Source organism: Colossoma macropomum, unplaced genomic scaffold (assembly GCF_904425465.1).
Source record: "Colossoma macropomum unplaced genomic scaffold, Colossoma_macropomum, whole genome shotgun sequence".
Classification (NCBI taxonomy): Eukaryota; Metazoa; Chordata; class Actinopteri; order Characiformes; family Serrasalmidae; genus Colossoma; species Colossoma macropomum.
Genome location: NW_023494801.1, coordinates 4,744,171 through 4,767,852, shown reverse-complemented (window position 1 = coordinate 4,767,852; position 23,682 = coordinate 4,744,171). Strand labels below are relative to the sequence as shown.

At 39.8% G+C, this 23,682-nt stretch overlaps 1 pseudogene and 1 gene segment (V, D, J or C); both read right to left on the bottom strand.

The window, feature by feature from the left end:
* Positions 1-15,718: 15,718 nt before the first annotated feature.
* LOC118821728 lies at positions 15,719-16,241 on the bottom strand. The segment is given in 2 exon segments: positions 15,719-16,101; positions 16,190-16,241. Coding segments are annotated over 2 exon segments (435 nt in total).
* Positions 16,242-20,768: 4,527 nt separating this feature from the next.
* LOC118821674 lies at positions 20,769-21,221 on the bottom strand (annotated as a pseudogene).
* Positions 21,222-23,682: the final 2,461 nt, after the last annotated feature.

Below are 23,682 nucleotides of genomic sequence, written 5' to 3'. Positions count from 1 at the left end.
AAACAAATCTCCCACAGAATCTATGTAAACTAAAATGATGGACAACTACATAGTTTTTATTATGTAAGTACAGTGAAATTATGAATTGGTAATCCAGACATTGTTTTTGGGGTAGTATAATAAAATAAATTACATCAAAGTGACTTTTAAATATATGTGTTGTTGCTGTGTAAATACCCTGATACACGTGTAATAAGAGAATATATGCAGTTACAACTATTAAGATACACTTGAGTAACTAAACGAGTAAAAATGTAGATCATACAAATCCATTTACATAAGTGGAACTACTGTAATCCATCTGTAACAGTGAAGACATCACTGGTAGTAATATGTTGTAGGCACATGTATAGTTAACATTTAACTACAGTGTTATTACAGACACTTATAAAGTGAAACCTGTTACTACATTCAATATGACTTTCGTTATAACTGGATCTAAGAAACTGGATTCTCTTTTGTTTTAATTTGGACCCTTTAGGCATAACCAGTTGTAAATTATTTTTTGAGATCATGCTGCCCTCTGCTGGTTATATCTTTCTGAATTACATTATTTTAAACTAACTGAATTCTTGATTTTCATACATAGCATATGAACTAAAAATTGAGTTGAGTTTTTACTTTCAGGTTTCAAAACAAGCTTTTCTGAAAAAACAAATCTTAAGTGCTCCAAACATTGACTTCATTACAGAACCTTTCCTCTGTAACTGAATGAGGAAGTGTTTTTGTACAGCTCTGTCACTGTTTTCTATCACTGTGAGTGTCTTGCACAGTAATATACAGCAGTGTCTTCACTCTTCAGGCTGTTCATCTGTAAGTACACCTGACTGCTGGAGTCGGATCTGGAGATCGTGAATCTTCCCTTGACTGACTGGGAATATAATTCTGGAGAGCCTCCTATGTATATGAATGCAATCCATTCCAGTCCTTTCCCGGGAGCCTGTCTGACCCACACCATACGATAGTCACTGAATGTGAATCCAGATGCTGTACAGGTCAGTGTATGAGATTGTCCAGGTGTTTTAACCACAGCTTCAGACTGAGTGAGAGTCTGACTCTGAAAACCTGCAGAAAAGAAGAAGAATTAAAGTTCTGAATGAAACATGATCACAGAAAGATTTTCTCTGCTATTTCATTCTCTTATTCTAATCCTGAGACGTACATGGTAGACTAGTGATCATCAGCAGTATTAGAGATGTGCTGAACATGGTTGAGGTTGTGTCTGAGCTGCTGAGCTTTTCTCTGCAGATCTCTCAGTGCTGTTCAGCGTCTCTTCATAAAGGGAGGAGGAGGGTTTGCATAGTTACAGTTTCAGAGGGATTACATCACTCATCTGCACTTTATTTGAGAGCTATCTACATAATAACTATGGCACATGGAAATAATAACATATGATTACAAATTACGATTACAAAAGATGTTTTTATAAGTAAACAACAATAAGGGGCCTTAATCTAAAATGACAAACATCTGTTCCATTTAAAACACTGTTAAGAAGCCTCATTCTCAAGTAATAGAACTTATATGTCACAGGGATATTTAAGTTAGCTATTGCTGTGATCACAACAGTGATCATATTAATGCAAACTGTACTTTTGTACTGTAACTCTAGTAGAACAAGATTAGAAACATAGGACTGTTATGTTGTGTTCTTAAACAGGCCTCTGTCTTAACTCTTATGACTTGTGGGGAATAACGCTTCATAACAGTGTCTATCATTTTAGTTTCATACTAAAATTGATCATTTAGTTGATCATTTTTTTCACAGAAAATCTCATGTCATCTGGCATCATCTGGCATAAACTGTTTATAAATACATTATTCTGTGCTTATACCATGTGTTATGAAGTTTCTATGGAGGAAGATCGCAAATAAAGTGTTACCAATGATCCTGTTCTCGGAGCTGTTGGACATGCTGTAAATAAAAGGACTCATAAATCCAAACACCACAGGCCCTTTGTGTAATATAACATAGAGGAACTCATATTGGCATATTAAGTATACACATGTTTGAGAAGAGTACGTGTTGAAAGGCTTTGTTTGTTGACCTAAAGCCCTGTTTTTGCCTACAAAGCCAAAACCATCCTCCCAATCGGATGGCCATGTTTAAAACTCGATCTGTACCTTGAGTTCTTCTAGCTTCAAGCGCTGCTCAGATTGACCCACCATCCTTAAAGACACATGGAAGACAAACATCAGGACTCTTCTCTGTCCTGGAGCCCAGGTGGTGGAACGGACATCCCATGGGTGTCCAAACAGTCCCTTGCTGTCTTCAAACACACTGAAAACCCATCTCTTCCAAAAGCATTAAAATGAGCAATCAATCTAGCACTGGTTGAAATATTTGTAAATGTACTTACTAACTGCCTTTTCTCTGCATTCTGTATCTTTCTATCCAGATATCATCACTGACTCTTGATTCTGGCAGTATCTTAGCTCCAGTGAAGACTCTTCAGACTCCAGCTTAGCACTGGATAGGGATATATCTTCTGAGTGGACAACAAAGAAATTTTGTGAGTCGCTTTGGATAAGCACTCAAACACTCAAAATACACTTGTGTAATTACACGAGGAAAAACTACAGATGACACACATGTAATTGAATAAGCTGTACTACTGCAGTCTGTCTGTAACAATGAATACATCACAAGTACTTATGCATTGTTTTTGCATGTATTGCTAATTAATAACTACATATTTATTAAAACATTTATTAAAGAGAGACCTGAAAATTTTATGACCTTCAGCATGACAATTTTGACTACACAACAATTCGGAGAGTTTGTGATGATGTGCTTTAGGCATAAAAAATGAGATCATGTTGCCCTCTCTGAATTACACTATACACTGTTTATATACTTTTCAGTCATAGCATGTGAACTAAAAAAGAGTATATTTTAACCTTATTCGTCAATTAACTGTAAAACAAGCTTTGGAAACAAACATTCACTGCATAACAGCAGCTTTCCTCTGTAAATGAATTGGGGAAGTGTTTTTGTACAGCTCTGTCACTGTTTTCTATCACTGTGAGTCTCTTGCACAGTAATACACAGCAGTGTCTTCACTCCTCAGGCTGTTCATCTGTAAGTACAGCTGACTGCTGGAGTCGGATCTGGAGATCGTGAATCTTCCCTGGAATGACTGGGAATAGTAGATCGGATAGCTGGATGTGTCAATATATGCAATCCATTCCAGTCCTTTTCCAGGAGCCTGTCTGACCCACACCATAGCTGAGCTCCTGAATGTGAATCCAGATGCTGTACAGGTCAGTTTATGAGATTCTCCAGGTTTTTTAACCACAGCTTCAGACTGAGTGAGAGTCTGACTCTGAAAACCTGCAGAAAAGAAGAAGAATTAAAGTTCTGAATGAAACATGATCACAGAAAGATTTTCTCTGCTATTTCATTCTCTTATTCTAATCCTGAGACGTACATGGTAGACTAGTGATCATCAGCAGTGTTAGAGATGTGCTGAACATGGTTGGGGTTGTGTCTGAGCTGCTGAGCTCTTCTCTGCAGATCTCTCAGTGCTTGCTCTGTGAATGAGCCTGTAAGTTAGGCTGGCCCTCACCCTCTGCCTTGGCAGTGAATTAGCAATTAGCATTCCTCTCCAAGTGTTTTAAGCAGTCCAATAATGAAGGATTAATGGCAGACAAAAGAATAGCAGTGCTACTTTACATACTTCAGAGGAATTACATACTAGCCCTCAACATTCTGGATTATTAGCATTGTATAATGAAGAAGACTTAACTTGCTGACTAAACTGGACAAAATGTTATACATACTAAGTGAAGTCTTGTAAAATTCTGAAAGCTGTGCATAAATAATTATGGGATTTCATGGATTTCAAGGACAAAAGGAGAGAAAGTATGTTCTACCCTTCACATTAATCTCCTGACAGCATGATTGATAAATGTCACAATGTATTTTTGATCTTCTAGCACCCCCTGCTGGGCCAAATGTGAGATCTGACTCTACTTTAACCACTCTGGTGAGTTTTTGTACAGCTGGCTCACATGTTTGTCATCACTGTGTTATGCTGGACAGTAATACACAGCTGAGTCCTGTACAGTCAACCACTCAACTTCAGATACACCATGTTATGGGAGTCTTCTCTGATAATTTCAATACGTCCCTCAAGGGATTTGGCATATATCGTTTAACTGGCATCACACCAGATAAGCCCAATCCACTAAATATATATATATATATATATATATAGAAATTTGCTCTTGAAACATACATGCAATATATGTTATGACAGAAAAGGCTGGGTAACAGCGAGAATAGCGAGAAAGGTCACCTCTAGCCAATCAATACCTACTGACAGCAAACACTAAACCCCCACTAAATGACCCACAGCAGAAAACAATAATACACAGCCAACACATAAACACATCTTAAACTAACAAACAACAACAAATATCCTTTAGATGAAGGGAGGAGGCACAGGTAGGCCCAGCTTTCCATGTCACCCAGCTTTTCATAGAGAACATTCTATAAAAATCTAAGAAAACACAGACCCAACATTCTCCAACAACCACCTACCAACCAAATCGTTTGACTGGTGTGCTGTACCTGTGTGTGAGTAATTGTACTCTATAGCATATTCTCCTCCATCTACACTGTTCCAGAGTGTTCTCTAAATTACTTGTGTTCTAGAACCTTTGACTTCATTCAGACTCCTCCAGAATCCTCTCCCCCCATTCACACTGTTCTATATTGTCCTCCTTCATCCACAGTTCTACAATGTTCTATATCCATGCATCAATCTAGTATCCCTCCCATTCAGGCTGCTTTGGAATGTTTCCCACATTCACACTGTTTTGTAATGTTCTTCTCATTTCACATTGGTCTAGAATGCTCGGACTGTTTAGTTTGTTCCCTGTGGAGAAAGTTTTAACTGTGTTTCATTCAACAAATCAACAAAACATGTAATTTGACTGGGGGTTGTTCAAAATTATACATACTTTAGCAGAAATTCAATTTCCAGAAATTTAAACCAAAAACTCCTCTAATAAAATTCTCTTATTCAACACAGACAAATTCAGCTTCAAATGTAAAAGGAGAATAAAGGTCAAGACATTGTGCTCTCAGGGAAAAATGAGTTTCTGGATGTGAAGAGGACCGACATTAAACTGTATTTTGGTTCTGATTGACATAGACAGCTGAACTGTGAAGAGTAGCTCTGTAAAGTGTTTGTCTGTTGGTGTCGTTTCTTAGTTTGGGGTGAGTTTTAATGCTGTAAACATTTCGTTTGGTAATTTTAGTTTCTTGGTAAATAAAGTTCTTTCTATGTAGCTCAAAAGGCAGGTGCAAAGATTAAATACATAGAGATGTGTTCTAGTAAAAGATTAGAAATTTGAAACTAAATCAGAAACTAATTTCTTAAATTATGATAAAAGAATCACATACATGAAGAAGATTTATAGGCAGAAATGGACATTTGACCATCTATGAAGTGTTACAAAGCAGTTCAGTTCAGAACTCTTTCACTAATGGAATAAATGTGAATAAAAAAATGAGGAATGGTTTGTTTGTAAATTTCTTACTGAGAAAACTCTTTGGAGATTTATACACAGCAGGTTTTTAGACAGGGTTCCTGTTGATGTGTCTCACTGTGGTCTTCACGAGTGCAGTAATACACAGCCGTGTCTCCAGTCTGCAGATTCTGCCCTCTTAAGGTCACTGTGCTGCTGGACGTGTCTCTAGTAACTTCAAACCTGCTTTTCAGTTTATCACTGTAGTAAGTTTTACCATCTCCACATATCGCTCCAATCCACTCCAGAGCTTTTCCTGCAGGCTGCCGTATCCAGTGTGAACAGTAGCTGGTATCAGTCAGTGAATATCCAGAAACTTTACAGGTCAGTGACATTGACTGACCAGGATTTATGGCCATGGATCCAGGCTGGGTCAGCTCAACACTGTGAACACCTGTTGAACACAATTAACGTATTATTTTTTATAGTTTTTAATGTATAAATATCATACAGATAAAGATAAAAATTGCAATCTACCAAGTACTTACAGCTCACAGCAGCCAGTAGCAGCAGCAGTAGGGAGGTGGAGAACATGGTGAACGAGTGGAAGATGCTGGTCTTCACCTCCAGTAACTTAAATATGTAGGACAAGGCAGAATATTTGCATAGAGAGGCTGCTATTATATCACTGTTCAAGGGTTGATGTGATTATGTGAAAACTCTGAAGCTTTACTTCAGGCTTTATATTCAGGATACTAAATGATTTTTTATTAAATAAATCCTAATGATACATTATAAATGCATTAAACTGGAGATCCTTTCTAATTAATTGTAATTAGGTCACTTTAGGCTTGTGAGTGGGGCTGTTAAACATAAACTGAAACAGAATAGACTAACAAAACAAACTTTCAGGTGAAGGTCAGAGTTTGAGCTTTTGAACCACGAGATCAAGTCCAGGCATTGATCCAGCAACCTGAAGACTACCTGATGAGATCATTTCATTTTTGCAGTCTGTGCAAAAAGCTTCTCACCATATTTAAGCTTCAGTACAGACAGTTATATCTACAGTGGTCTCAACTTCACCACAGAGAAGGTCGAAGCATATTTCTCTGCAATGTTTTTGACCAAATTACAGGATGCAGCTGGAGTAGATGATGAGTGTTGGTCAGTGAATGCAGAGTTCTTGCGGAAACATCTCCCTCTACTGTTGTCATGTAAGACTCCTTGAAGCCCAGAACACCCTGGCCCACCATTCCCATTCAAACACCAACAGTCTAGTATAGACAATGGGCTTTGTGGTCTTCTTGAATAAGACATCATAAGCTATTAGAACCAGCATGAAATAGAGAACATTCTTGAAACAAGACCAGAGCACACAGACCCAGTGTTCTGTGCTGGTGAGTGATTAGAATATGTAGAGCTTTTCTGTCTTTAAATTGTTCTAGACTGTTCTAGCACATTGTTTTTGTTTGAAAATGTTCTCCCACATTCACTGTTCAAGAGAATGTGTACCTAGTACATCGCTGTTGTCAGAAGAAAACCTCGTATCTCAAAAATGATAACTTTGCAGGAGAAGGAAAAAACCTACTGTACTTTCAATGTAAGTCAATGGAACCAGACTTTTTTCCAAGTTTGTTTTGGTTCATTTCTCATGAAATTTACACACAATGTAAAGAGCAACAGGCATTTTCAAACTATGTCAAAAACTGAAAAACAAAAATGGAGAGGTTTACTTCAGACAACAGCGCTATGTTTAATTATGTAAAAATATAATTTCATTTTGACAGTAAAGCAAATAAACAATTAAACAATTGTACTAACAATACAATTCTAAGTGTCAATGCTGTAAAATCTATAGAGATCTCCACTCAATGACCACTTTATTAGGCACACTGTACACTTAATCATTTATGCAATTATCTGATCAGCCAATCAAGTGGCAGCAGAACAGTGCATAACACCATGCAGATACAGGTCAGCAGCTTCAGGTAATGTTCACATCAACCATCAGAATGGGGAAGAATGTGATTTTTGACCACAGCATGATTGTTGGTGTCAGACAGGCTGGACTGAGTATTTCACAGTAATATATAGAGGTTAATCAGAGCAATAAAAAAGGGAGCATTTCACAATATAGATTGGTAATAAGTGGGTAACACCATCATGTAATATCATGTAATATTCAAATATAGCACATAGGAAATACAAAGGGAGTTTTTATTTAATTTAACTGGCAAAACAAGCTTTTCGGAAAACAACAATGTGCTCCAAACATTGACTGCATAACAGCAGCTTTCCTCTGTAACTGAATGAGGTGTTTTTGTACAGCTCTGTCACTGTTTTCTGTCACTGTGTGTCTCTTGCACAGTAATAGACAGCAGTGTCTTCACTCTTCAGGCTGTCCATCTGTAAGTACAACTGACTGCTGGATGTGGAGATCGTGAATCTTCCCTGGACTGACTGGGAATAATGGCTGGGATAGCCATAAGTGCCAATATATGCAATCCATTCCAGTCCTTTCCCAGGAGCCTGTCTGACCCAGGCCATAGCATAGCTACTGAATGAGAATCCAGATACTGTACAGGTCAGTTTATGAGATTGTCCAGGTTTTTTAACCACAGCTTCAGACTGAGTGAGAGTCTGACTCTGAAAACCTGCAGAAAAGAAGAAGAATTAAAGTTCTGAATGAAACATGATCACAGAAAGATTTTCTCTGCTATTTCATTCTCTTATTCTAATCCTGAGACGTACATGGTAGACTAGTGATCATCAGCAGTGTTAGAGATGTGCTGAACATGGTTGAGGTTGAGTCTGAGCTGCTGAGCTTTTCTCTGCAGATCTCTCAGTGCTGTTCAGCGTCTCTTCATAAAGGGAGGAGGAGGATTTGCATAGTTACAGTTTCAGAGGGATTACCTCACTCATCTGCACTTTATTTGAGAGCCATCTACATAATAACTACGACACATGGAAATAATAACATACGATTACAAATTACGATTACAAAAGATGTTTTTATAAGTAAACAACATTATAATGGAATAAGGGGCATTAATCTAAAATAACAAACATCTGTTCCATTTAAAACACTGTTAAGAAGCCTCATTCTCAAGTAATAGAACTTATGTGTCACAGGGATATTTAAGTTAGCTATTGCTGTGATCACAACAGTGATCATATTAATGCAAACTGTACTTTTGTACTGTAACTCTAGTAGAACAAGATTAGAAACATAGGACTGTTATGTTGTGTTCTTAAACAGGCCTCTGCCTTAACTCTTATGACTTGTGGGGAATAACGCTTCATAACAGTGTCTATCATTTTAGTTTCATACTAAAATTGATCATTTAGTTGATCATTTTTTTCACAGAAAATCTCATGTCATCTGGCATCATCTGGCATAAAGGAGGATTTGCATAGTTACAGTTTCAGAGGGATGACTTCACTCATCAGCTGATCTTAAGTACTTAGTACATTCATATTGTGTACATAACAGCAGAGCTTTGTTCACCTGTGTGTAGATGAGCTTTTGTTGTATTTTCCAGTAAATTTGAAGCTAAAGCTCAGCCACTCAACAAATTTACTTAATGTTACCTCATCAGATGTAGTTCAGGAGTTTGCTTGTTCTCCCTGTGTGGGTTTCCTCCGGGTGCTCCGGTTTCCACCCACAGTCCAACCATATGCAGTCAGGCTAATTTGACCTGCTAAATTGCCCCTTGGTGTGAGTGTGTGTGAATGCATATGTTTTGTGTCTGCCCTCCGACCTGTCCAGGGTGTTTCCTGCTTTCTGCCCAACGTTTTACATAGTTTACATCATAAAAGGGTCCTTCTTAAGAACACTTTTGAGAATGGTTCTATGTAGCACTTAAAAGGGTTCTTCTATTGCTGAAATGTCAAGCTTGTAACAATAGAAGAGCCTATTTGGGTAATAAATAGAACCCTATTCAAAAAGCTTCTGTATAGAACCATCCATAGCACATTCACAAACATTTTCCATCAATCTGAACAGCCCTTTCGTGATGCAAGGAACCCTTTAACCACACAAAAGATCCTTCAATTGTTCATGGTTCTATATAGAACCATTTTCGTTACTAAAAAACTCTTGCAGAACCATCTTTTTTGTAGGCCGAGAATCAGCAGTTAGCGTTTTAATTTGTCCAATAATGAAGCGTTAATGACAGACAAATAAATGTAGTGTCCTCACCATACCAGATAGTTATCATCATATAATCAGGGGATCTGACTTGCTGACTAAATTGAACAAAAAATAACATATATTCACTAAAATTTGGCAAAAAAAATGCTATACATAAACATAAAACTCCTGAAGGAATGTTTGATAAATGTTATAATGCATTTTTAATCGTCTAGCACCCCCTACAGATCTGAATGGGTCATATGTAAGATCTGATCCCCTACTTTAACCACTCTGGTGAGTTTTTGTACAGCTGGCTCACATGTTTGTACCACTGTGGTTTCTTGTACAGTAATACACAGCTGAGTCCTGTGCAGTCAAGCCAGTCAGCTTCAGATACACCATGTTTTGGGAGTTTTGTCTGGTAATTTCAATGCGTCCCTCAACAGATTTGGCATATATAGTTTTACTGGCATCATTCCAGATAATACCCATCCACTCCAGTGGTTTTCCAGTCTGTTGTCTGATCCAGTTCATGCCATAGCTTCCAAAGTTAAATCCAGATCCTCTACAGGAGAGACTCAGAGTTTCTCCAGGTTTTTTTCTGAACTGCAGTTTGTAATGATTCCATACTTTCACATCTCATACCTGTAGAAAAAAAGTCAATATTTCATTATTAAGTATGTGTAAACGCCACAGCCTACAAATAAAGTAATGGATAAAATGTTGAATCAGGAACTCACTGCTGAAGCTGAGTAGTATCAGTAATAAGGAGAGTGTGTTCTTCATGGTGAGTGTTGATGAGACTCTACTGCTCCACTCAGCTCAGCAGCACATAAGTACTGCATGGACCCAAAACTGGATGGATTTGCATCATGACGTCATGGACAGTGGGGTTAACAATGAGAAATGCTCAACAGACTCTACGACTTTATAGACTTTATGTACTCTGAGTGCACCACTCAACCCCTAAAAATCCCAGGCTTTTTACATCCCCAACTCCAAGAAAGTTGGGACACTGTGCAGAATGTAAATAGAAATAGAGTGCAATGATGTGCAAATCATGTAAACCAGACCTTTAGAGTAAAATACGTCTAAGACAACATATCAAATGTTGAAGCTGAGAAATTTTATACTTTTTTGAAAAATATATGTCCATTTTGAATTTGATGCCAACAACTCATTGCAAAAAAACACTCTGAGAGCATTTGGGAACTGAGGAGACACTGCTGTGGTTTTGAAAGTGAAATGTATTTCCATTCTTGTTTGATATATGATTTTAGCTGCTCAACAGTTCGGAGTCTCCTTTGTCATATTTTTCATTTCATAATGTCCCAAATGTTATGAGTGGTGACAGGTCTGGACTACAGGCAGGCCAGTTTAACACCCAGACTCTTAATACGGAGCCATGCTGCTGTAATACAGGCAGAATGTGGTTTGACGTTGTCTTACTGTAATAATCAAGGCTTTCCCTGAAAAAGACGCCGTCTGAACAGCAGTATATGTTGCCAAAACATGTCTGTATTGTTCTACCAGAAAGACTCCAGAGACGAACGTGAAGGAAGGAAAATAGTTTAATCTAATAGTATTTAACAATTCCATAGATAACAAAATTTTGTAAGTTAAAGTTCTTGGCGCGGGCCCCGTCACCAGCCCAGGTATTTTGACGTGTAGAGCTTCGCAGATCCTGCCGTACAGGGACGGCAGGGGGCGGAGCATACCCCAAAAGATTTGTAAGATATAATGGATACCCACCGGGAAAGGCTTTACCTGGATTGACTAGTCTGAAAAGGAACATAAGAGATATTAGCAAGATGCATCAGTATATATCCAATAAAAGTACAGGTTGTGGTATTAGTAACAAGTGCAATTAAACTACTGATTAAGTGTACTAAGTGCTTTTAATTATTGCATATGCTAAAATGGAGTGATAAGTGAATGGGCTCATCATTCTAAATACCATTGTGGTGGTGTAATAAATGACAGAACTTAGTTGCTCTAACGCATAGGTCACCTGGAGTACCTAAGCGGCTTTAAGCTTAAAGTTTTCATCAGGTTAAAAGAAAACTCAAGTTTTAGAGGCCAAGGCCTCAACGCTGTAAATTGTTTGCAGAGAGCAACAATTTCATGCTTACATTACGTAAGGAGTACTGCGGTATTTACTATGTAAACATCAGATACAAGGACATGCACCATGTTTGGTTGGATGACGAGCCCACACATGCACTACGTTTGGTTGGGCGACGGGCCCACACATGCACTATGTTCGCTGGGCGACGGGCCCACACATGCACTATGTTCGCTGGGCGACAGGCCCACACATGCACTATGTTCGCTGGGCGACGGGCCCACACATGCAGTAAGATCGCTGGGTGACGGGCCCACACATGCACTATGTTCGCTGGGCGACGGGCCCACACATGCAGTAAGATCGCTGGGCGACGGGCCCACACATGCAGTATGATCGCTGGGTGACGGGTTGCCCTCACATGCATAGTGTTCGTTAGGACGGCGCGCCCTCACATGCATAGCGTTCTTTAGGGCGACGCGCCCTCACATGCACTATGTTCGCTGGGCGACGGGCCCACACATGCAGTAAGATCGCTGGGTGACGGGCCCACACATGCACTATGTTCGCTGGGCGACGGGCCCACACATGCAGTAAGATCGCTGGGCGACGGGCCCACACATGCAGTATGATCGCTGGGTGACGGGTTGCCCTCACATGCATAGTGTTCGTTAGGACGGCGCGCCCTCACATGCATAGCGTTCTTTAGGGCGACGCGCCCTCACATGCACTATGTTCGCTGGGCGACGGGCCCACACATGCAGTAAGATCGCTGGGTGACGGGCCCACACATGCACTATGTTCGCTGGGCGACGGGCCCACACATGCAGTAAGATCGCTGGGCGACGGGCCCACACATGCAGTATGATCGCTGGGTGACGGGTTGCCCTCACATGCATAGTGTTCGTTAGGACGGCGCGCCCTCACATGCATAGCGTTCTTTAGGGCGACGCGCCCTCACATGCATAGCATTCTTTAGGGTGACGCGCCCTCACATGCATAGCGTTCTTTAGGGCGACGCGCCCTCACATGCATAGCGTTCTTTAGGGCGACGCGCCCTCACATGCATAGCATTCTTTAGGGTAACACGCCCTCACATGCATAGCATTCTTTAGGGTAACACGCCCTCACATGCATAGCGTTCTTTAGGGCGACGCGCCCTCACATGCATAGCGTTCTTTAGGGCGACGCGCCCTCACATGCATAGCATTCTTTAGGGTAACACACCCTCACATGCATAGTGTTCGTTAGGACGGCGCGCCCTCACATGCATAGCATTCTTTAGGGCGACGCACCCTCACATGCATAGTGTTCGTTAGGGCGACGCGCCCTCACATGCATAGCGTTCGTTAGGGCGACGCGCCCTCACATGCATAGCGTTCGTTAGGGCGACGCGCCCTCACATGCATAGCGTTTTTGCTTGGGCGACAGGCCTGTACATGCATAGCTTTCATTGGGGCGACGTGCCCTCACATTAATTGCTGCGTTTTGCCTAGGTTATGAGCCAAAATAAGCATAGCGTTTGCTCAGGTGACTGGTCCATATATGCAAGTGTTTGTTATGATGATGGCCCATTTATGTATTGAGATTACATGGCATTTGCTCAGCAATGAGCTCATATAGGCATGCAATGGCTTGGCAGATGAGCTCATAAATGCATAACCGATTGCCAAAGATTAAAATGTATAACGTTAAAGAGGTATTACTTAGAGAGTTAAGCAAAGTTTTAACTTAAATCATGCAGTGTTCATTCAATTGCAAGATCAGTAGCCGCCACCAGTAGTTGCAAGAAATAAAATATACCTTGACAGATTTTGAGAGAGCCAACTGAGCATCCATGATGAGCATCTAGCTTTATGTAGGATTCATAGGCAGACAAGGACCATCTCCCAAGCAACTTGATTGAATTGATGGGTAGACCAAGTTTAGCTTCGGTTGTAGCTGCTCCTATCTAAAGGAATTGCCTATGTAGTGAGATGTGGACAGTCCACATTTTGAACCATTGTGCAGTCATAGGAAAGCCGTTTGGTAATATAAACAGAGGTGAGTTGACAGTAGGTGGGCGTAGTTTCAGATAACGGGTCATAGAGGAACAGGGACAGAAGGAGGTGTTTAGTCTACAGATTTTAATAGAAACACCAGCTTCAGAGAAGTCTGTCTTAGAGTGTATAAGGAAGATAGTAAAGAAGTGAGGCGAGAAGTGTATATCAGACAGTGTGAGACCTCGTGTGGGATCGAATAACTGAGTGTTAGAAGTGAATTCCCCTGGACGCATGGAACCCTAAAAAGCCACGAGAAAAACAGCCTCAAGTAAAGTGTTAATGAAAGGTGTAAAAGACCTTCACGTAGAGCAGAGATAAGCATCTGCAGTATTTCAGGAGTTATGGGTAAACGTTTATCTGAAACTTGTGGTGCAGATTTATTTAAACCTTTAAGAAGCAAGCGGATAGCTGGGTTGGAGAATAAACTAGGATAGTCAGGGTCATTACATCTAGCATGGAATTGGATACCTGCTAACATTCGCAAATTGAAGCGGCTTTAAGATTGCGAGTCTGATAATTATGAACGATGAATGTGCAAACTGTTGTCATGAGTATGGAAAAAAAAAAATCGGAATTTGTAGTGAAAGACAGAACAGAACAAACCAAGCCCACTTGGAGTTAAAAGCTTTAAGAGTAGAAGGGGCTAAGCCTTTTGACATACAATATTTGGCTGAATATAGCAAGGCGTTACAATAGTTATTTCGTCCAAAATGAGTAGGGTGAAAAGAGGGTAAGATGTTGGATCCATGTAGGCCGAGGGGCAGAGACGTCTGAACTCCTGTAAACGAGATCGAAAATGGCCAGGAATATGTTCAGCTGTCACAATAAAGTTATGAATGACTGATTGCCATGTTAAACCTCTAAGTGCTACATGATGACCTTCCTTTGTTAATGACGGCAACCACGGCTTCGTTGTCGCAAAAAAAAATATTACCAAGCCTCACCCCACAGAATGCTAGCGACGACGGTGGGATAAATCTCGTGCAGTGCCGAGGAAGCAGATCCAAGGGCAAATTCAGAGAATTCGGCTGGCCATTTCTCTGTGAACCATTGCCCTTGGAAGTACCCCCCAAAACCAACTGAGGGAGCGGCGTCAGTGAACAAAGCAAGAGAATCCGAGGACTCAACCACGTCGGAGTAAAAGGAGATGCTGTTCCATTGCTCGACGAGCCGAGACCAGAACCGCAGATAGGACCGGCAGCCATCGTCAAGGGCAACGACATCACGCACATTAACCACGGAGTAAGCAAGAAATAACAGAACGACCCCGAGGAACGACGTGCATAGCAAAGTTGAGCCAAGCCGCTTCTTGCCAGAATACTTGCGAGTAGCAACACCGAGGGAATTGACTCGAAAAGGAACGACAAAACGTCAGCATCTGAAAGCAGCAAAGCAGATGTGTAAGGCGAGTCATTTTAAAGACAGGTGGAAGCTTGTGATTGATTAGAGTAATGAGTGACGTAGCATTGGAGTCTTCCTGGCAGAACTTGCGCTAAAGCTTTCATTTCTGCATTAATGGTGCCTTCACAGATGTGCACGTCACCCATGCCATGTGCACGCATGTCCCCCTGTACCATCATGAATACTGGTTTTTGAACTCTGCACCGATAGCAAGCTGAGTGGTCTTTAGCCTGGAGGACACAGTGTCCATAATTTCCAAAAAGAATTTCGAATGTTGATTTGTCGGACCACAGAACACTTTTCCACTTCGCCTCAGTCAATTTTAAAATGAGCTCGAGCCCAGAGAAGGTGGCAGCATTTCTGGATCCTGTTTACAAATGGTTTGTTCTTTACATTTTAGAGTTTTAACTTGCATTTGTGGATGCAGTGACGTAGAAGTGTTCCTGAGCCCATGCAGTGATTTCCATTAGAGAATCATATCTGTTTTTAAGGCATTTTTTTTGGTTGTCTGTTGGTGTGGTTTCTTAGTGAGGGTGAATTTTAATGCTTTAAACATTCACAGTTTGGTAATCTTAGTTTTTTGGTAAATCAGTTCTTTCAGTGTAGCTCGAAAGGCAGGTGCAAAGCAGAGGTTTTTGTACAGGGTTCCTGTTGATGTGTCTCACTGTGGTCTTCACGAGCGCAGTAATACACAGCTGTGTCTCCAGTCTGCAGATTATGCCCTCTTAAGGTCACTGTGCTGCTGGACGTGTCTCTGGAAACTTCAAACCTGCTTTTCAGTTTATCACTGTAGTCAGTGCTAGCACTACCACATATCGCTCCAATCCACTCCAGAGCTTTTCCTGCAGGGTGACGTATCCAGTCTGTACAGTAGCTGTCATCAGTCAGAGAATATCCAGAAACTTTACAGGTCAGTGACATCGACTGACCAGGATTAATGACCATGGATCCAGGCTGGGTCAGCTCAACACTGTGAACACCTGTTGGACACAATTCATGTGTGATTTCTTATAGTTTTTAATGCATAAATCTTATTCAGATAAAGATTATAATCTAACAAGTACTTACAGCTCACAGCAGCCAGCAGCAGCAGCGGCAGCAGTAGAGATGTGGAGAACATGGTGAATGAGTGGAAGCTATTGATCTTCACCTGCAGTGACTTAAATATGTAGGACAAGGCAGAATATTTGCATAGAGAGGCTGCTATTATATCACTGTTTAAGGGTTGATGTGATTATGTGAAAACTCTGAAGCTTTACTTCAGACTTTATATTCAGGATACCAAATCATTTTTTAAATAAATCCTAATGATACATTATAAATGCATTAAACTGGAGATCCTTTCTAATTAATTGTAATTAGGTCACTTTAGGCTTGTGAGTGGGGCTGTTAAACATAAACTGAAACAGAATAGACTAACAAAACAAACTTTCAGGTGAAAGTTAGAGTTTGAGCTTTTGAACAATGAGATCAAGTCCAGGCATTGATCCAGCAACCTGAAGACTACCTGATGAGATCATTTCATTTTTGCAGTCTGTGTAAAAAGCTTGTCACCATATTTAAGCTTCACTACAGACAGATATATCTACAGTGGTCTTCATCACAGAGAAGGTCGAAGCATATTTTTCTGCAATGTTTTTAACCAAATTACAGGATGCAACTATACTAGATGATGAGTGCTGGTCAGTGAATGCAGAGTTCTTGAGGAAACGTCTCCCTCTACTGTTGTCATAGAGGAAGTCCAGAACACTGTGACCCACCATTCCCATTCAAACATCGACACTCTAGTATAGACAAGGGGCTTCATACTCTTCCTGAATAAAACCTCATAAGCCAAATGAACCGCAAGAAATAGAAAAGAACATTCTTGAAACAAGACCAGAGCACACAGACCCAGTGCTCTGTGCTTGTGAGTGATTAGAATATGTAGAGCTTTTCTGTCTTTAAATTGTTCTAGACTGTTCTAGTACATTGTTGCTGTTCTAAAATGTTCTTCCACATTCACTGTTGAAGAGTATATGTATCTAGTGTATGTTTATGTAAAAATATCATTTCATTTAAACAGTAAAGCAAATAAACAATTAAATAAATGTACTAATAATGACATTCTAAGTGTCAAGACTGTAGAATCTGTAGAGATCTCCACTCATTGACCACTTTATTGGGGACACCTGTACACTTTTTTATGCAATTATCTAATCAGCCAATCAAGTGGCAACAGGGTGGTGCCCCAAATCACACAGATATGGCCCAGCAATGTTCAAATCAACCTTCAGAAAGGGGAAAAATGTGATCTCAGTGATTTTGCTCATGGAATGATTGGTGGTGCCAGACAGGCTGGACAAAGTATTTGACAATAATTTATAGAAGTCATTCAATGCAATAGGTAGAAAAGGTAGAATTTTACAATACAGATAATAAGGTAAGGTAATAAGTGGTTAACACTATCATGTACTGTATAAATACTTAATATTCATATATAGCATATTTGAACTAAAAAAAAGGAGTTGGTTTATCTGCAAAAACAAGCTTTTCTGAAAACAAACATTAAGCGCTCCAAACATTGACTGCATAACAGCAGCTTTCCTCTGTAACAGAATGGGGAAGTGTTTTTGTACAGCTCTGTCACTGTTTTCTATCACTGTGAGTCTCTTGCACAGTAATACACAGCAGTGTCTTCACTCTTCAGGCTACTCATCTGTAAGTACAGCTGACTGCTGGAGTCGGATCTGGAGATCGTGAATCTTCCCTGGACTGACTGGGAATAGGAGATGGGAGAGCTGGATGTGCCAATATATGCAATCCACTCCAGTCCTTTTCCAGGAGCCTGTCTGATCCAGCCCATATAATAGCTCCTGAATGATGATCCAGATGCTGTACAGGTCAGTTTATGAGATTCTCCAGGTGTTTTAACCACAGCTTCAGACTGAGTGAGAGTCTGACTCTGAAAACCTGCAGAAAAGAAGAAGAATTAAAGTTCTGAATGAAACATGATTACAGAAAGATTTTCTCTGCTATTTGATTCTCTTATTCTAATCCTGAGACATACATGGTAGACTAGTGATCATCAGCAGTGTTAGAGATGTGCTGAACATGGTTGAGGTTGTGTCTGAGCTGATGAGCTTTTCTCTGCAGATCTCTCAGTGCTGTTCAGCGTCTCTTCATAAAGGGAGGAGGATTTGCATAGTTACAGTTTCAGAGGGATGACTTCACTCATCAGCTGACCTTAAGTACTTAGTACATTCATATTGTGTACATAACAGCAGAGCTTTGTTCACCTGTGTGTAGATAAGCTTTTGTTGTATTTTGCAGTAAATTTGAAGCTAAAGCTCAGCCGCTCAACAAATTTACTTAATGTTACCTCGTCAGATGTGGTTCAGGAGTTTGCATGTTCTGCCTGCCTCTGCGTGTGTTTCCTCTGGGTCCTCCAGTTTCCTCACACAGTCCAAAGACATGCAGTCAGGCCAACTGAACATGCTAAATTGCCCCTAGGTGTGAGTGTGTGTGTGTGTTGAATGTATTTGTCTGTTTGTCTGCCCTGTGATGGACTGGCGACCTGTCCAGGGTGTATCCTGCCTTCTGCCCAGTGAACACTGGAATAGGCTCCAGCAACACCACCTACCTTTCTATCTGATGTGCTGCTAAATCAGGACCAGAAAATACCAATAAAATCTATGTACAGCAGCACAACACTTAGCAACAGCTAACAGGCTAATTGACACCACACAACCAGTAAACACATCTGATTCCAGCTGTCAGTCCACAGTGACTCTATAAACATGAATTTTTATCCTTTAATATGTCATTTAATCTGTAAATGAGCCTATACACACTAAAAAAGATGGTTTTTCAAGGGTTCTCTAGTAAAGAAAATGGTTCTATATAGAACCATGAACACTCAAAAACCTTTACATGGTTAAAGGGATCGTTGTATCATGAAAGGGTCCTTCTTAAGAACAATTTTGAAAATGGTTCTATGTAGCACTCAGAAAGCTTCTTCTATTACTGAAATGTCAAGCTTGTAACAATAGAAGAGCCTATTTGGGTGCTAAATAGAACCCTTTTCAAAAAGCTTCTGTATAGAACCATCCATAGCACATTCACAAACATTTTCCATCAATCTGAACAGCCCTTTCGTGATGCAAAAGACCCTTTAACCATACAAAAGATCCTTTGATTGTTCATGGTTCTATATAGAACCATTTTCGTTACTGAAGAACTCCTGCAGAACCATCTGTTTTGTAGGCCAAGAATTAGCATTCTCCTCCAAGTGTTTTAATTTGTCCAATAATGAAGCGTTAATAGCAGACAATAATCATCATATAATAGGGAGATCTAACTGGCTGACTAAATTGAACAAAAAATAACATATATTCACTAATATTATAAAAATGCTAAAAAATGCTATGAGTAAATAATGAAGGGAATTCATGGGTTTCAAGGACAGAAAGAGGGAAAGTATCTTCTACTCTTCACATAAAACTCCTGAAGTAATGTTTGATAAATGTTGCAATGTATTTTTAATCTTCTAGCACCCCCTACAGATCTGATTGGGTCATATGTAAGATCTGATCCCCTACTTTAACCACTCTGGTGAGTTTTTGTGCAGCTGGCTCACATGTTTGTACCACTGTGTTATGCTGCACAGTAATACACAGCTGAGTCCTGTGCAGTCAAGCCACTCAGCTTCAGATACCAGATTCAGAACCATGTTTTGAGAGTTTTGTCTGGTAATTTCCAAACGTCCTTCAAAAGGTTTGGCATATATAGTTTTACTGGCATCATAATAGATAAGCCCCATCCACTCCAGTGGTTTTCCAGCCTGTTGTCTGATCCAGTGCAATCCAGAGTTGCCAAAATCAAATCCAGATCCTCTACAGGAGAGACTCAGAGTTTATCCAGGCTTTTTCAGCACAGAACCAGAAGAAATGGACTCAAGACTTTGGCATTTTATACCTGTCAGAAAAAAGAGAGACATCATTTACAGGCAGGCTTTGTACAAAAATTGTTACAGGTTGATATGATTATTTTTATAGGTTAGAAAACTCACTGCTGAAGCTGAGTAGTATCAGTAATAAGGAGAGTGTGTTCTTCATGGTGAGTGTTGATGAGACTCTACTGCTCCACTCAGCTCAGCAGCACATAAGCACTGGATGGAGCCACAACACACTGGATTTGCATCATGACGTCATGGGTGGTGTGCTTAACAATGAGAAACAAATGGGCCAAGTCCAAAATATATTGGTTTTACTGATGGTTTTGTCCTGTTTCAGAGTCCAGATGTAAACCCTATAGAGAATGTTTAGTCTCACATTAAACATAAACTAGCTTGGAAATGTTTTTCAACTGTTTTTCAACTGTTTAATGCTGAGTGGAAAAATACTGAATCTTTCAGTAAAAGCTTGTCTGCCAATTTGCACACAAAACTTCAACATTTAAGGGAATCAAAGGGAAAAGCTGTAAAGTATTAAGTTACTTTATCTATTTGTTTAATGATTTGTTGTAAAACCATTAAAAGCTAAATATTTTGTCATATCGGAATAAAAAATGAGAAAAAGTTTGTTTGAACATTTCTTACTGAGAAAACTCGTACAGTGAGGATTTATACACAGCATGAGTTTTTGTACAGGGTGTCTGTTGATGTGTTTCACTGTGATCCATGAGCGCAGTAATACACAGCTGTGTCTCCAGTCTGCAGATTCTGCCCTCTTAAGGTCACTGTGCTGCTGGACAAGTCTCTGGAAATTCAAACCTGCTTTTCAGTTTATCACTATAGTAAGTGCCACCATCTCCACATATCTCTCCAATCCATTCCAGAGCTCTTCCTGCAGGCTGCCGTATCCAGTCTGTACAGTAGCTGCTATCAGTCAGTGAATATCCAGAAACTTTACAGGTCAGTGACATCGACTGACCAGGATTAATGACCATGGATCCAGGCTGGGTCAGCGCAACACTGTGAACACCTGTTGAACACAATTCATGTGTGATTTCTTATAGTTTTTAAGATATAAATCTCATTCAGAGAAAGATTGTAATCTACCAAGTACTTACAGCTCACAGCAGCCAGCAGCAGCAGCAGCAGTAGGGATGTGGAGAACATGGTGAATGAGTGGAAGCTGTTGGTCTTCACCTCCACTAGCTTAAATATGTAGGACATGACAGAACATTTGCATAGAGAAGCTCCTATTATATCAGTGTTTAAGGGTTGATGTGATTATGAAAGCTCTGTGGCTGTGCTTCAGGCTTTATATATATTTAGGATACCGAATGATGTTTTAAAAGAAATCCTAAGGACACATTATACATGTATAAAACTAGAGATCTTTTCCAATTAATGGTAATTATAGGTCAGTTTAGGCTTGTGAGTGGGGCTGTTAAATATAAACTGAAGCTTTTGAACAATGAGATCAAGTCCAGTCATTAATCCAGCACACTGACGACTATCTGATGAGATTGTTTCATTTTGCAGTCTGTGTAAAAAGCTCACCATATTCATTCTTCAGTACAGATTATATCTACAGTTATATCTACAGTGGTCTCAGCTTCACCACAGAGAAGGTCAAAGCATATTTTTCTGCAATGTTTTTAACCAAATTACAGGATGCAGCTGGAATAGATGATGAGAGTTGGTCAGTGAATGCAGAGTTTTTGAGGAAACATCTCCCTCTACTGCTGTCATGTATGACTCTTTGAAGCCCAGAACACCCTGGCCCACCATTCCCATTCAAACACCAACACTCCAGTATGGGCAATGGCCTTTGTGCTCTTCCTGAATAAGATGTCATAAGCCAAATGAATCAGCAAGAAATAGAGAAGAACATTTTTCAAAAAGACCAGAGCACACAGACCCAGTGTTCTCCAACAAACACGAACAAAGGCAAATGTAAGGTTGGTGTTTTGTGCTTGTGTGTGATTGTTTGGAACATGTAGAGCTCTTCTATTTTATACTGTTCTAGACTGTGCTAGCACATTCTTCTTGAATGTTCTCCCAAATTCACAGTGTTCCAGAGTGTATGTGTTTAGTATGTTTGGAATTATGTAAATAAATCATTCAATAATTACATTAAACAGTAAAGCAAAATAATAAAAAATAAATAAATAAATACTATAACAGTAAAAAAAAAAATGTCAATACTGTAGAATCTGTAGAGATCTCTACTCACTGACTACTTTATTAAGGACACCTGTACACTCATTTATGCAATTATCTAATCAGCCAATCATGTGGCAGTAGGGCAGTGCACCAAATCATGCAGATATGGGCCCAGCAATGTTCAAATCAACCTTCAGAAAGGGGAAAAAATGTGATTTCAGTGATTTTGCCCATGGAATGACTGGTGGTGATAGACAGGCTGGACTGAGTATTTCACAATAGTTTATAGAGGTCATTTTATGCAATAGGTAGAAAAGATAGAATTTTACAATATCGATTGGTAATAAGTGGTTAACACTATCATGTACTGTATAAATACTTAATGTTCATATATAGCATATATGAACTAAAAAGAGGAGTTAGTTTATCTGCAAAAACAAGCTTTTCTGAAAACAAACATTAAGTGCTCCTAACATTGACTGCATAATACCAGCTTTCCTCTGTAAGTGAATGAGGAAGTGTTTTTGTACAGCTCTGTCACTGTTTTCTATCTGTCTTGCACAGTAATACACAGCAGTGTCTTCACTCTTCAGGCTGCTCATCTGTAAGTACAGCTGACTGCTGGAGTCGGATCTGGAGATCGTGAATCTTCCCTGGACTGACTGGGAATAGTGGATGGGAGAACTGGATGTGCCAATTCTAGCAATCCACTCCAGTCCTTTCCCAGGAGCCTGTCTGACCCAGGCCATAGGATAGCTGAATGTGAATCCACATGCTGTGCAGGTCAGTTTATGAGACGCTTCAGGTGTTTTAACCACAGCTTCAGACTGAGTGAGAGTCTGAGTAAAATGGAAGCTACATCACCCCCCCCCACACACACACACACACACACTTAAGCAAATTCATTCTTTTAACCCCATTAGATGTTCTTTGACTGAACAGTCCATACTCCTCCCCAACATCTTCAAAGTTTCATTATTTTAACCTGTGCAATATAACAAACTGTATAAGCCCAGATAGTATTAATCCTGTGCTTCAAAATAAATTACAGCATAAGCTTTAAATTCATTTAATCCTGTGTGAAGTGACTTTGTATGTAGTGGAAAAGAGGTTTACACATTTTTCTTGAAGCACTTATAGAAATCTTTACTCATATTAACTGTAGCTCAGATCAAGCCTATATGGATTGCCCAACCTCAACTGTATGACTTTGAACATTAAAACATGTTCACTTTTTAAATAGAGATGTTTACTGTTGGCTGTATTTTCCCAAGCTAATGGTAATGCTAATGTCACACTGTATTCTCTTAAAACAGTTAGGTTAGTGGTCAGAGTAAACAAAATAATGACTAAATTAAATGTTTTAAAATGTTTTCTACTCTTTTTTAGGAGTAAAAGCAGTCAAGTAGCCATCCTCAACCCTGTAATTGATATTTCCTCTCCCATCATAAAGATGTCCTGAGGTAAA